Source organism: Anopheles nili, chromosome 3 (genome assembly GCF_943737925.1).
Source record: "Anopheles nili chromosome 3, idAnoNiliSN_F5_01, whole genome shotgun sequence".
Taxonomy (NCBI): Eukaryota; Metazoa; Arthropoda; class Insecta; order Diptera; family Culicidae; genus Anopheles; species Anopheles nili.
In genome coordinates, this window is record NC_071292.1 from 74,016,559 (window position 1) to 74,029,661 (window position 13,103).

A 13,103-nucleotide genomic window follows, 5' to 3' on the forward strand; every position below is an offset into this window, starting at 1 on the left:
CATTAAAATTAAAAAAAATCGTTTACAATGCTGCAGATAGGGATCATTTACGAATGATAGTTGAAATGTGTTGTGGGTATTCAATGAAGTTTAAATCTTACTTTTTGTTCAAGTTATTACAAATGTTTTAACGTAGCAATCTGTGTAGCATAAATTAAAAGAAAACAAATCGCAAGATGCGGTTGAAAAGTTAAGCGCTCAAAACGCAATATTCAAGATGATTTCTTCGCGTTGCGTCAAGTGTCGTGCAATTATCATTCCTTGTGTTTACCCTAGATGTAACTGTGGCTCGTCGTTCAAAAGTTACATTGGTACCATCGTACACCTGGTGAGATTTGATGCGATGTGGCATTTGTCCTATTGTGCTTAAATCTATCACTGTTACATCTCAAATGCGTTGCTTGCAGTTTCGATCACAATTAGCAGCCATCAGAAAATATCGCTTGCAAGTGGGCTCGTGTTCCTCAAGAGTATCTTATCATAAAATGGATCATAATGTTTGTCGGCTTATCTCGTACTCAGATGAAGTGTTACATCAACATTCCGTACACTTTGGGAAATACGTATGGCCTAGTGTCCTTATGTGCATTCCTAGAAAATTATCAGAAAACTACAAAGAAAAGTTGGCGAAGATTTGCAGAACGATATTCTCCATCAGTTTGAAAGTACTGTACTTTCTCCTATTGTTGACCTCCGTGGCTGTGATCGCACCGTTGTGGATAATTGTGGGCTTCATTTATATTACGGGGTGGTTTATGGCACCGTTTGAAAAGCTTCTATGACAAGTGTTTTAAGGTGTAGAGACTAACAAATCTCCCGTTCTTAGAAGGGCGTACATATAAACACTCGCTGGATCATCCCACGTGTTCGCTCGCACACCAACTCCAACTCTTTCCCGCTCTGGTTTCGTTTCAATAGTCCCCAACGAGCATTAAACAGATGTTCGGTTGCAATTCACGCATGCGCCCTCATACTTGTCGATGGGCGCCAGATCGGATAGTGATTCAGTAAAATTTCCTCGTAAATAGGGCAAAAAACAAGAAAGCCCGCCACAAACGTGGTCGCGGCGGCGAGTTCTAGTCAGAGTGTACTTCTCGGTCGATTGGAGGTTGACGCGAATAACCTGCAGGTGAATGGAGGATCTGTCTGGTTGTAGTCGAACATATAGCTTACGTCGTCGGGCTTATGATGAATGGGGCCATGTTCATCGTTCTGGCGTCGTGGTATGGTCGAAGAAAAAAAACAAAAAATGATGATGTACCAAAACGCGCTTCTGAGAACGGAAACAGACAACGGCTCGCGACCACATTCAAGGCTCTTGGTACAGCGAACATGCAGCTGCCAAAAACGGCACACATGGCAGATGTAATAGGATCAACCTAGGCATTTCTTACGCCGATAGTAGCCGCGTGGGGTGTTGAGTGTTGAAATTTGTACTCTACGACGATGGAGGATCCTGCGGTTCGTAGCAGAGCAAGGGCCGTTTATCTGAGTCATGCTAAACGAGAGCGAGAGAACGTGATTAAGCGCTTACATAAGAGGAACGAAGAGAAGAATTTTAGTACACGAATGATGCGTCACCGATTCAATCAACTAATTTCAAGCAGAATATGTGTTTTTCTGAACAGAGAACAAAACGGCAGATGAGACCAGAGGCAGTATGCAGCACATGGGCTGGTTATGTCGTTTTGAATTTGTTATCAGTTTTAATGTTTTTTTAAACAACGAAGATTGTCGAATATTATGATCCCAATTCAATTGAGAGGCTAATTGAGTACGCGATGAATTTGAACAACCGCGAAATTTGACATGCTTCATACAGCGAAAGAATAACTCTGTTATTATGTGTATTTTTTTACCTCTTTCGGACGCACAATAGGACATTGTTTTCGAACGGAAAATCCCAAGACACGCTGAGTCGTTATGAGGTGCCATCTTCTGAAAATCCTCATTTAGTAACAGCAATTTATCAGTATTCTCTGTTGACATTGAGTTTACCTTCGTCATGCTCGTAGAGCTGAAGCGATGAATTTGATGAATCTGAAATCGTCTCGGCTTACGGGTTGTGCTTTTTTGTTCTTTTCTATCAATAAATTTCTTGTATTTATATATATTGAAGCAGGATTCATGTAGGAACTCGGTGAGACCATATAAGGTTTGATTGATTGTTCTTGGACTTCTGGTCTCGACAACTTTCTGAACTGATATGTGATCACTGTGGCTGTATACAATGTAAAAAAATGAGTTCCATTCCACGTATGTTAGACCCAAAGAACCAGGAATGATTTATGTTTACTGTACATTTGATACTATTCATTTCATCGGCGATATTTGAGGTTTCTTTAAAGCATAATACTCAATGCGAATGTGAAGTTCAGGATTGTCGCACTTGTATACATTTGCGTTCTACCGTGCATATGCCGTCGACTGAGTTTTATGCAACAAATGCTAAATATTTGTTTTGTTTTGGGTTTTCCGTGTCCAACGTAACGTCTGCAACAAACGACAGCGCACCCCAGATATCGGGTACGTTTGCTAGCCTCGAGGAGAACCCAACGTGCCATCGGATATTTGACACCCTTCTTTCAGGATCAATTTACAGTCAGTTGTGCCTTGCCTAAGCTGCGGTACGTTGTTTCGTCACCTTGCGTCAACCGCAGATCGAGCAGATCGGTGCTAAATAATTAAAATTTTAGCTCGTCCCCTTCTCGCACCGATGCTGTCTCGAAGGCATTATCTTTGAAGTGGATATCTGAAAGCACTGGAAATTTGACTTGAACTTTGAGTAAAAAATGTCTATAAAAATTAAAAAAAAACCGACCCGTTTGATACGTGCTTATGTCGTTATTTGTCATTACCGAAAGGCGGAACTGATGGCTTACGTAGACTCCCTCCGTTCCTAATTGAGGTTAGGCTCGTTTCGGGTGGCAATGTGCTGACTTAGCTGACAATAAATTCGAACCCTCATTGCACCCGTGTTTGACGCAATGCCACCTCATCGGTGGCGGTGTACCAATTAATGACCGACCGTAAATAATAAACGCATAATAAAACCAAAAACTGCAATGAGGCCAGCCAAGTGCGACTCTCGAAAGTTAAAGCCCATTAAGATGGAGAAGGAGCAATGGCCATTCAGGTCGTGCAGGCACGCGGTCATGCCCGACGATCGCGCACAGTTAGAGACGATTTTGTTTTCATAACACAACGCGAACAAGAGAACGCGGTGTTTGAGAGGCTTCGTTGGATATGATAGAAGTCAGCCTGGTCCATAGCTCACACAGCCGCACTCGATAGCCCCATGGGTCTGGGTTTTCAAATGGTCCATTGCCATTCAACCTTCTAATGCTCGTTATCAATGCATGCCCCTTAAGAACATTGCCCTGTTGGGTTCTCGGGGGTGCATTTCGGGGTCGTACCAAAACCTTTTCTCTTCCGACGATGACTCGTCGTAACGGTCCCTGAATGCTAACCGGAACCAACATATAACAGTGGTGCGCATTACAACATCAAATCAACCTCCATAAACCCCCTGCAGAACAAAGCAATATAAGCAGCAAGAGAAACTGTCGTGATCTTGATTTAGCTACCCAGGCAATTCTGTAGGTTTGTTGTATCATTGCGGGTGTGATGGTGAGCTTATCATTCGTTGCCTGCACCACTTATACGAAGCATGCCCACAAATAGCCCTACGCTGTGGTGTGACATTTTCAATGCATTATCTTTTGCTCGGTGCATCCCCGAGGCAGGACGGTAACCTCAGTGTGAGGCTTTGCGAAGAATATGAGCTGCATTTCCTTCCTTGTGTTGTGAAATCATAGGCACGGATGGGTGATGGAGACATGAAACAAACAAGTGACACTTAGACGTGATTGCGACAGGACAATCGGGAAGCAATTTTTCAGTTTTATATAGAAGGGTGGGAATGTGAATCATCGAGAGTACAACCAGCCTATATTGGCAAAAATGGTACTATCTTCAAATGTTAGGGCAATGGACCGAAGATAATTGGAAAAGCGACACGTTGACACAGCTTCTCGTTGCAGTAACGATATCAGAACTTGTTCGAAAAAGGAATGCATCGTTGCGAACACCTTATAAGCTAGGAAGCTGGTAAGCACACGCCTGTCGCCTTGTTGTAATCGATCGGTCAAAACACAAGTGAACGTAATTAATTTGCTGCAAATGACGTTGTTTTCCGATCGCTCGATCGACAGCTCTGGAATGGCATTTAGAAGAGAAACAATTAGCTATTTCCTGTGCCCGTGTTCCACGAACTCGCCCTGTAAGCATTTCTTCTGTGAAATATAAACAAATTGCGCTGGAATGGGATAAAAGAACAAAGAAGGCTGCAATCGACAATGGGCTGTGATTTATCGTTGCCCTTCGCGAACCTTGTAGATAGCAGGTTTTATCGAGAAGCTCACAGCTTGGTGGACCTGATAGACGACAACAAAGCCCTCTGAAGTTCGAATTAAAACGTTGTGAGCGATATACTCCACCACAACGCGATGTAATGTCACCTTGAAATATGATACACGGGTTTGATGATGGGACACATGTCTTCCGCATTACGTAGATCTTCATCCTTCTATCAGTACCTTCTCCGGTACCTCGTTGATTGCTGATAGAGTCAGGCAATTTCATAACAATTCCAAATTCTTCGCGCGTCCGCGATCATCACAATCGATGATTCATCAGAAAAAATGCAAAAACAAAACAGAAAATAAATGGGTTCCGCTGTGCCGTAGAAACAGAAGCTCCGATTGCCTCACACAGGGTTATGCTAATTAGATGCTTCTTCCTTACGCTGGTCGTCAGTCGTGTCCTAGTCTGCCTGCGTACCGTTACCAAGCGAATTATCATACTACTCCTGCCCAGCTGCCCGCTAATTTCTATTCCGTGTCTTTTGTTTGTTCACTTTCCTCCACAGATACGACGTCATCCGCACCTGCAGTTGCGCTAACGGTGTCAGGAACTTCAGTGCGCTTTCAGTGGAATAACGCAAGGCTGAGTGCGAATGTGATCAAAAGAAAGCTCGTACGGGTGAGTGGGTGAAGATCTTACCCAACAGACCTGCTGCTGGGTGATGAAAAATCTGCCATGGATCAGTGATACAAACTGTCCAGAACAAAGAAAACAATTGCATCGCAGGACGACGATCTGCTAGGAAACCTTCAAGTGTGTATATATCGTCGATCGTGTGTTAAACGTGAGATCGTGCGCTGTGGATGTTTTGCACGTCATCATCCATGTTGGTGTGATCTGATCAGTGAAGTTGGTTGATTAGTGCCAACAACGAGTGGACTAACGTGATCGCGCAGATCGCGCAGTTAGTATATTCTAAACAACGTGGTGTTAGAGTGAAACACAGACACACACCTAGACGGTGCCAAAGTGGTCTTAGTTGAGCACGTCTGTTAGTTTATGAATGAAATCTCCTCACCCCGGAGGCGAGGGAAAAAGAAAAGCAACCCCGTAGATATTTCACGTCCGCGCGCATGTGCAAGCGTTGCAGCAAGAAAAGTGAAACATATCGACGAACGATTGAGGTGTGTTAGTGATACGTGCAAGAAGCGTCCCACAAAGAGGACTAGTTAATCCCAACTCCCGCTGAAATCGATTGGAGTTGGATGTGATACAGTGCGGGATCATCTCATCATCATGGCACGGACACGAACGCAACCGTGCGGGCAAATGTTGCTGCTGCCTTCGATCACCGTAGTACTGCTGCTGGCCATCAGTTTCGACGGGCGTGTTTCGGCCCTCTCCGAGCTGATCAAGGATGACCACCTGGAAGGACCGCACGTGTGCAAGGAGGTGGAGAAGTAAGTGCACTTCCTATCGTCCCCCCTCGTAGCGTGTACGCGATCGAGCATTGGATGGGGAATAATTACTAACCTAAGGGTGGTGGGGCAGCAAAGTGCATTATTGTTGGATGTAACGAAATTACCATGCATGCTGAACCATTTTGCAATCACCGAATGAAGGTGAAACCGCGTGTTCCCAGAGTGGAAGGGCACGCGAGGGTAGCTAATGATGGTTCAAAGTGCAGCTTTTTCGCGTCTAACTCGAAGGAGAAGTGACCGCAAAAGGGTGAACTTTGTTTGAGGAAATTATGCATTTTATCACCCTCTGAAGGTCTTTTTAAAAATAAGACAGAATCTTGACTTATTTATTCACAAAGCTTGTGAAATGTAGATTACGCGAAAATATCGAAGAGATATTCCTGAAAACTGATAATGCGTTCCATTGAAATTGATCAACCAAACGTAACTCCTGTCATCGTTTTCCATCCCGTTTTTAGCATGACCGTGACGATAACGACACCTCGCGAAGAGGCGTACCAGGAGCGGTACCAGAAGTGGTGTCTCGGGATCCCTTTTCGATGCTCAGCCTACCGTATCCGGGTCCGGACAGTCAACGAAACGCGTACGATCATCAAGCAGCGTATCGTGAAAAAGTGCTGTGTCGGGTATACACTAAACGAGGAGCAAACGCAGTGCATTCCAGAATGCAAGGCTGGGTGTCGAAACGGACAATGCATCGAGCCGGACGTGTGTCGCTGCAACGAAGGATACGCTGGAAAAACCTGCAACATTAGTGAGTATCGCCGAAGTAGTCCCAAGAACTTCAACGCACCACAGAACGCTAACCAGAAGTCCTATCTTTCCGCTACTTTAGAATGTCCTCCGGATCTATGGGGCTCGGATTGTGCGCAACGGTGTAAATGCGCGAATGGATCGGTTTGCAATGCGGCAGATGGTAGCTGTACGTGTAAGCGCGGATACAAGGGTCGCTACTGTGAGGAGAAGTGTCCAAAGAATCATTTTGGACAAGATTGTGCCGAAATTTGCCAGTGCGAAAATGGTGGAACGTGTGACCACGAGTCCGGCGCGTGTTTCTGCGCTGCGGGATTCACAGGACCTCTGTAAGTAACCTGGATCTGGCGTGTCCTCACGAATTCACAGGGTTAATCGTTTGTTTTTGTTTCTAGCTGTACGGAAAGCTGCCCTGCCGGGACACACGGTACCAAGTGCCAGTCGAAGTGCCGCTGCCAAAACGGTGGAACGTGCGATCCTGTGACGGGTAAGTGTATTTGTCCGGCCGGGTACACTGGGATGGTGTGCGCAAACCGTTGCCAACCTGGGTTGTACGGTGTCGGATGTACACAACGGTGCGAATGCTTCAACGGAGCCGACTGTAACCGTGTGACGGGCCAGTGCATCTGCGCTCCCGGGTTCATGGGCGCGAAGTGTCTTGACTCCTGTCCCAACACCTTGTACGGGGTCAACTGCACGGAAACGTGCCGATGTCTCAACGGGGCACCCTGTGATACGGCCGATGGAAGCTGTACGTGTCCGGATGGCTGGACTGGTGCCGATTGCGGACAGCGGATCTGTCCGTCCAACCGATACGGTGCCAACTGCACCAGCGTCTGCGATTGCAACTGGAACAACACGAAAATGTAATGCGTGTGCGAGTCCTTTTTAACCCCATTAGTGCTCATGTTTATTCGTGTTTCTTTTTTGTTTTTGGTTCCTACTTTTCGCGTGCCTTTTCCGTCTGGGTGTTCGGTTCCAGGTGCCATCCATGGACCGGAAAATGTCTCTGCCATCCTGGCTGGAGCAACAGCGCGTGTGATAGACCGTGCCGTTTCCTGCGCTACGGACAGGACTGCCAGCTGACGTGCAACTGCAAAAATTCCTCCCCCTGTTCGCACATTGACGGTTTGTTTTAATTTCATTTTTAGTTTCGCTCCATACAAATGCGCTGCGTTGCATCAATTCTTTCGTTTCGTAGCATGGTTTCTATTAATCGATGTGTTTTGTTTCGTATTTTGTTTTATTTCCCGCATGTTTGGGGTTTCCTTCCCTCCTTGATCGCCATCTCTGATCCACGCTGGTGGGCTAAACAGGATCGTGCCAATGCATCGCCGGCTTTAAGGGTGAAAGCTGCGAGGAACCGTGCTCCAACAACACGTATGGGCAGAACTGCAGCGAACGATGCCAGTGCCTGAACGGGGCCACGTGCGAAGGCGACTCGGGCAAGTGCCTGTGTGCACCGGGTTGGCAGGGCATCAAGTGTGACCGGCCCTGCGATGCCCAGCATTACGGGCACGACTGCACGGAGCAGTGCCGCTGTCAAAATGGTGGTGTTTGCAACCCGATCAACGGCCAGTGTATCTGTCCGGCAGGTTTTACAGGCGAGGTGTGTGATAGGAAGTGCGATTCCGGCCGGTTCGGACAGAATTGCGAGCAAGCGTGCGATTGCCACATAGGAAATGCACTGGCCTGCAACGCAACCACTGGGCGCTGCATTTGTAAGGCTGACTGGGGCGGTGAGTGATGAATACTTTACATACGAAGCAGTGGGACATCTACATAAGGGATAGAGGGCGCCTTCCTTGGTGTCGGTTCGGTTTCGTTTTAGCATCGACATGGCTGATTAGCCTCTGTTTATTGTATCCCTCTGTCTTAAACCACTTCTAATATTGAGTTGTTTCCGGTTTCAGGTGTCCGTTGTGAGAGCCGTTGCCCACTGGGATACTTCGGAGAGAGCTGCAGCGATATCTGCACCTGCCACAACAACTCATCCTGTGATCCAATAACGGGTTCCTGTATCTGTTCGCGAGGATGGACTGGCCCGACGTGTAGCGATCCTTGCCCGAAGGGTTTCTTCGGCCACGGTTGCATGGAACGATGCCCCGGATCAGCGGAGTACAACAGGACGTGCAATCCAATCACTGGCCGTTATAGTTGTCCTCCTGGCTATATCGGACCGACGTGCGAACATCCCTGCTCGACTGGCCTGTTTGGGCAGGACTGCCAGTATCCATGTAGTTGCAAGAACGGTGGTGAATGTTCGCACGTCACCGGCCAGTGCCAGTGTCCGCCTGGCTGGACCGGACCCCGGTGCGAGACAGTCTGCGAGGACATGTATTATGGCACCAATTGCAGTCAACGGTGCAATTGCCACAATAATGCAAAATGCCGCAAGAACGATGGCAACTGCATCTGCGAAGCTGGCTGGATGGGACACCGGTGCGATGAAGTGTGCCCGGATGGGTTCTACGGCAACCATTGTATGAATGCGTGCGAGTGCCCTGCCGGGAACTACGTATGCCACGCGGCGAAGGGATGCGTTTGCATGGTCGGCTTCACCGGCCGGAACTGCGACGAGCGAATGACGAATAAGTTCACCCAAGAGCGCATCGAAGAAGGTAAGCTACAGTGGCCGGGAAGGAAGATGCTGATTTTTTCTGCTGATCCAAAGTCGGGTTTTTGTGTTTTATTGGTTGGTGGGCTTCGGGATTATTTAAAAAAAATGTTTCTTTTCGCGGGTAGTTGATGGGCCGTGTTAACATTTTTGAACATTATTTCTATGATAATGTTTGTAGTAAATGAGGAAAATGTTACATCGAATCGAGCTATCGAATCTATGCCATCGAAGCTTTACGGCATACGAATAGACGTATTCAATGCCTCAGATGTTTCAAGCAGCGAAGGCGAATACAACGTTATTGTGGCCAACGGAAAAACTCGCCCCAGCATATTAGCCACATTCAACGTCACGTTAGTTTTCCCGTTGTACGGCAACAGTTTCCTGACCGTGTATAACAAGACACACCCAGTCCGTCCGGGTCAACAAATGACGCTGCAGTACCGCGTGGACGGCTTTCTGCATTTCACTCTCGTGCAGATGAACTCGTACGTCACGCTATCAGAAACAACCAGAGGAGGATCCGCCATCACTAGCAGCTCGAATTTCATGGAAACGTTGATCAATAGCACCAGCTATCGTGTGGCACAAGATACGCCTTTACAGGTGAACGTGTCCTATGTGAACTTGCAGGCTACCTCTGGCAATGAAATTGAGCTTCAGAGGAACAATCGTACTATTCTACTGCACGGAGACCAGAAGATTGTGATTCGGTTGGTTAAAATGGAAGAAGAAAGCACAGGAAATAATTTGAACGTTGATAGAATGGAGCAGGGAAAAGAGAAAAGCAACGAATCTTTTTATCTCAATTCAATTATCGGTACCACGTTGGAACCTTCCGGAGTTGAACCTATCACAATATATTGGATGGATACTGCAACGACTCCTATGCCGCCAGAATCGACAGCTTCTTCTACCCCCGTGGAATTGTCAGCTCAAAGAGCCACTAGTTTAATGCCGGATATAAAAATGTCCGCAAAAGAAATGTCGACTTCATCCACCTCTATGATTGTCTCAAAACATAAAGAAACAGATTCATCTACCGATCGGATTGCATTCCAGCTGCAAACTGATGGTACTTCTGGGTATACAACGGATGATTTGATGTCCACCGAACTATCATTATCAGATGAAACCTCAACAGCATACAAATCGTCGAGTCTTGAAAACCCAATCATAGATAATGCTACCATCTCCGAAAATGGTGTGAACTTATCCTTTTCGGAAGCAGAATTGAATGAGACGGGAAGGAGCAACTCTTGGAATGAATCATCTGAGTCTACAGTATCCTCACATGTAAACCAATTTGCTGTCTTGGGGAAAATATTCCACATGCTGTACAATCATGATGAAGATCACGAGCAAGATCATTTTCAAAATGGGACAGAACCGGCATCCGTGGTAGCCGAGCGAATTGGTGTCGAAGAAGGGTGGCTGGGTAATGTTCCGGAGTAGTATGTTTCACTCGAAGCACCTGATATGTTGAGTGTATTTTCGTCTCTTGTTTGTTTGTGCTTTCAAGTTGTATAATACACGTTTCGCAAAAACTGGATAAACAGTTGATCGAACATGACTAGTATCGGTATAATAACCTTGATTCCGAGCCGAATTGTTAATCCAGGATGACTCGGTGCACTTGTGTGTCTTGAATGTGCTTTGCACCTATTTTATTGTCTTCAAATCGTGCTTGATATTTTGCACTTGAGCAATCACAATGTAATGCGTGTTTCCACTATGTTCGATACTTACCTACTTTTCTTTTTTGGCAGGCTCTAGCAGTTTTGTTGTATGGACGGTCGTACTGACGATAGTGTTCGTATGCATCATCGGCATAATGCTGTTTCATTATCGACGACGAGTTGCGAACTTGAAGGCTGAAGTGAACCATGTCGTCAACTACATGACACAGGAGCAACCGAGTCACTTCGACAATCCTGTGTACACGCGGACCGGCGGTGCCAATGAAGCTGCCGGTACACTCTACACCGACTATCCACCAGTAGAACGTCGTACCGGTTTGCTAAAGAATGTACTACCCAACATTCTGCGTGACAATACGCGGACTGCCGCTGCCAATGGCGCTCCCGGTGGACATTCCACCGAATATCCACCAATCGAAGGTCGTACCGGTTTGCTGAGAAACGTCTTGCCAAACAATCTGCGCGATGCTATGTCGGGTCTTCGAAGACAAAACCAAGACAAGTACTGTTACCCGGACAACGAATATGGCGTTGATAAATGTAAGATGATACGGACTCGATTAGATTGAAAGAGCGCGGAAGTATATTTTTTTGGATTTGTTGATTGTATCGTTCGGTCTATTTTGCAGCCTACTCCATCACGCACTACGGGCCGGAAAGTCTCAAGAACTTAGAAGCGGACATGACAAATCCGAATTGTTTTAAGGATCACGTGTACGATGAAATTCGTCTGAAGGATTCAATTGGTGAGTTTTAATTTGAGACGCAAAATGCTAAGGAAATGTCGTTTGCTGTTAATCGATTTTTGCTTGCTTTTCGAAAACCATATTTGTTAGTCTCCCAAAAGTATGCAATCCGCTAAACAAACTAATTTCTTTGTTCGTAAATATTTCGTTAAATGATTTTAACTGTTCGGTCGCGTTGCCTCAGTTTAAATTAATAAAGTAAAAATTAGTTCATATATAGCTTATGAAACGGATTATGTGTATAGTAATAGTAGCTACTTTCTAATACATGCAGCGGCTTTATCACGGGATTCTAATTACGCCACCATTTGTAAGTGTTTTCGCGGTGAACGACATATAACGAATTACTGGTCTACCTGCTTAAACTTCCAATCGATGCCCATCCTCCCTAGCACTTCTTCTGATCTACAATTCTTCTTCTCTTCACAGACACCGAGTACGATCACCTAGACTACTCGCGACCGGGCAGTTCGCACAAGGCACACTACTTCCGTATGACCGACGGAAGCAACGTTAATAGCAGCGTACCAAGTTCCCCATTACCGAACGGAGCCGTTGCCGGAACGTCCCGGGGTGGATCGCCGAAGGCGATCAATGTTCTGCGAGAGGCAAACGCCGGTCCGATCAACAATCTATCCGCACCACCCCGAACGAATCTGTTGCCGGCCGTTCCGTCAACGGTGGGAACCGCCGAAGCCAAATGCACCAACACCGACGTCCACCTCGGTAACGACCTCTCCTCGTCCTCGAACTCATCCCCAACGCCATCATCATCCTCACCGTCCCAGCAGCAGCGGCTCGTCGACGGTGACGACATCTACCTGCCGATGACGGCCGGTAATGTCGTTCCCGGTTCGTCCACATCCTCCTCCGGGTCCGAGTTCGCTGGTCTCACAATTCCCGATCATCAGCTCAACATCAAGGAGTGAATGGCTTTCGTGTCCGCAATCGTTCCTATCATTTCCCAATATCTCCCTCTAGATCGAAGGACCCCAGATAGGTGTCCTTGTGTTTATGCATTTGCGTGTGATATACATAAATTCCATCGCTTACGACCCCACTCGGATTAGCCTCCCGTGCGCGCAGTTTTCAGTTCCTTTCTTGCATCGTTCATTAGGTTAACGAGTTTTCCCACTTTCTCTTTATACTATCATTCTATCGCTCTCCTTATTGTTTCTCACTATTCTAGCGCTGTAAGTTGTAAACATAAGAAATATTTTGTTTTTCATTCCGCGTCCGCTATCCTTTTACTTTTAGGTATTTAGCGGTTTATTCGAGTTCACCATCCTCTTTCTGCTGCATGTAGATTTTTGTGTAAAGCGAATTCTACGGTGCAAAAGCATGCGTGATAGAAACGGCGTTGTATCAAACCGTGCCAAATGTAGGGAAAGGTCGATCCTTCGAACGAAAATGACGGTTGAGTGAATTGTACTGTCCG

At 46.4% G+C, this 13,103-nt stretch overlaps 1 protein-coding gene across 1 annotated transcript; it reads left to right on the forward strand.

Annotated features, from left to right (window-relative positions):
* Positions 1-5,661: 5,661 nt before the first annotated feature.
* Positions 5,662-12,635, forward strand: LOC128722913 (protein draper). The gene is made up of 12 exons (XM_053816604.1): positions 5,662-5,825; positions 6,305-6,600; positions 6,682-6,928; positions 6,995-7,465; positions 7,582-7,727; positions 7,916-8,338; positions 8,513-9,220; positions 10,989-11,183; positions 11,283-11,459; positions 11,549-11,665; positions 11,940-11,975; positions 12,095-12,635. Exons 1-12 carry the CDS (start codon positions 5,662-5,664, stop codon positions 12,592-12,594), a joined length of 3,480 nt encoding a protein of 1,159 aa, XP_053672579.1. The 3' UTR covers positions 12,595-12,635.
* The last annotated feature ends 468 nt before the right edge of the window (positions 12,636-13,103 follow it).

Bases quoted from the DNA above. Each gene is read 5' to 3' on its own strand.
- LOC128722913 (XM_053816604.1), top strand. From the start codon at position 5,662: ATGGCACGGACACGAACGCAACCGTGCGGGCAAATGTTGCTGCTGCCT. The intron at 6,601-6,681 runs GTGAGTATCGCC...CCGCTACTTTAG, and splicing joins TGGAAAAACCTGCAACATTA to AATGTCCTCCGGATCTATGG. The intron at 9,221-10,988 runs GTAAGCTACAGT...CTTTTTTGGCAG, and splicing joins CCAAGAGCGCATCGAAGAAG to GCTCTAGCAGTTTTGTTGTA.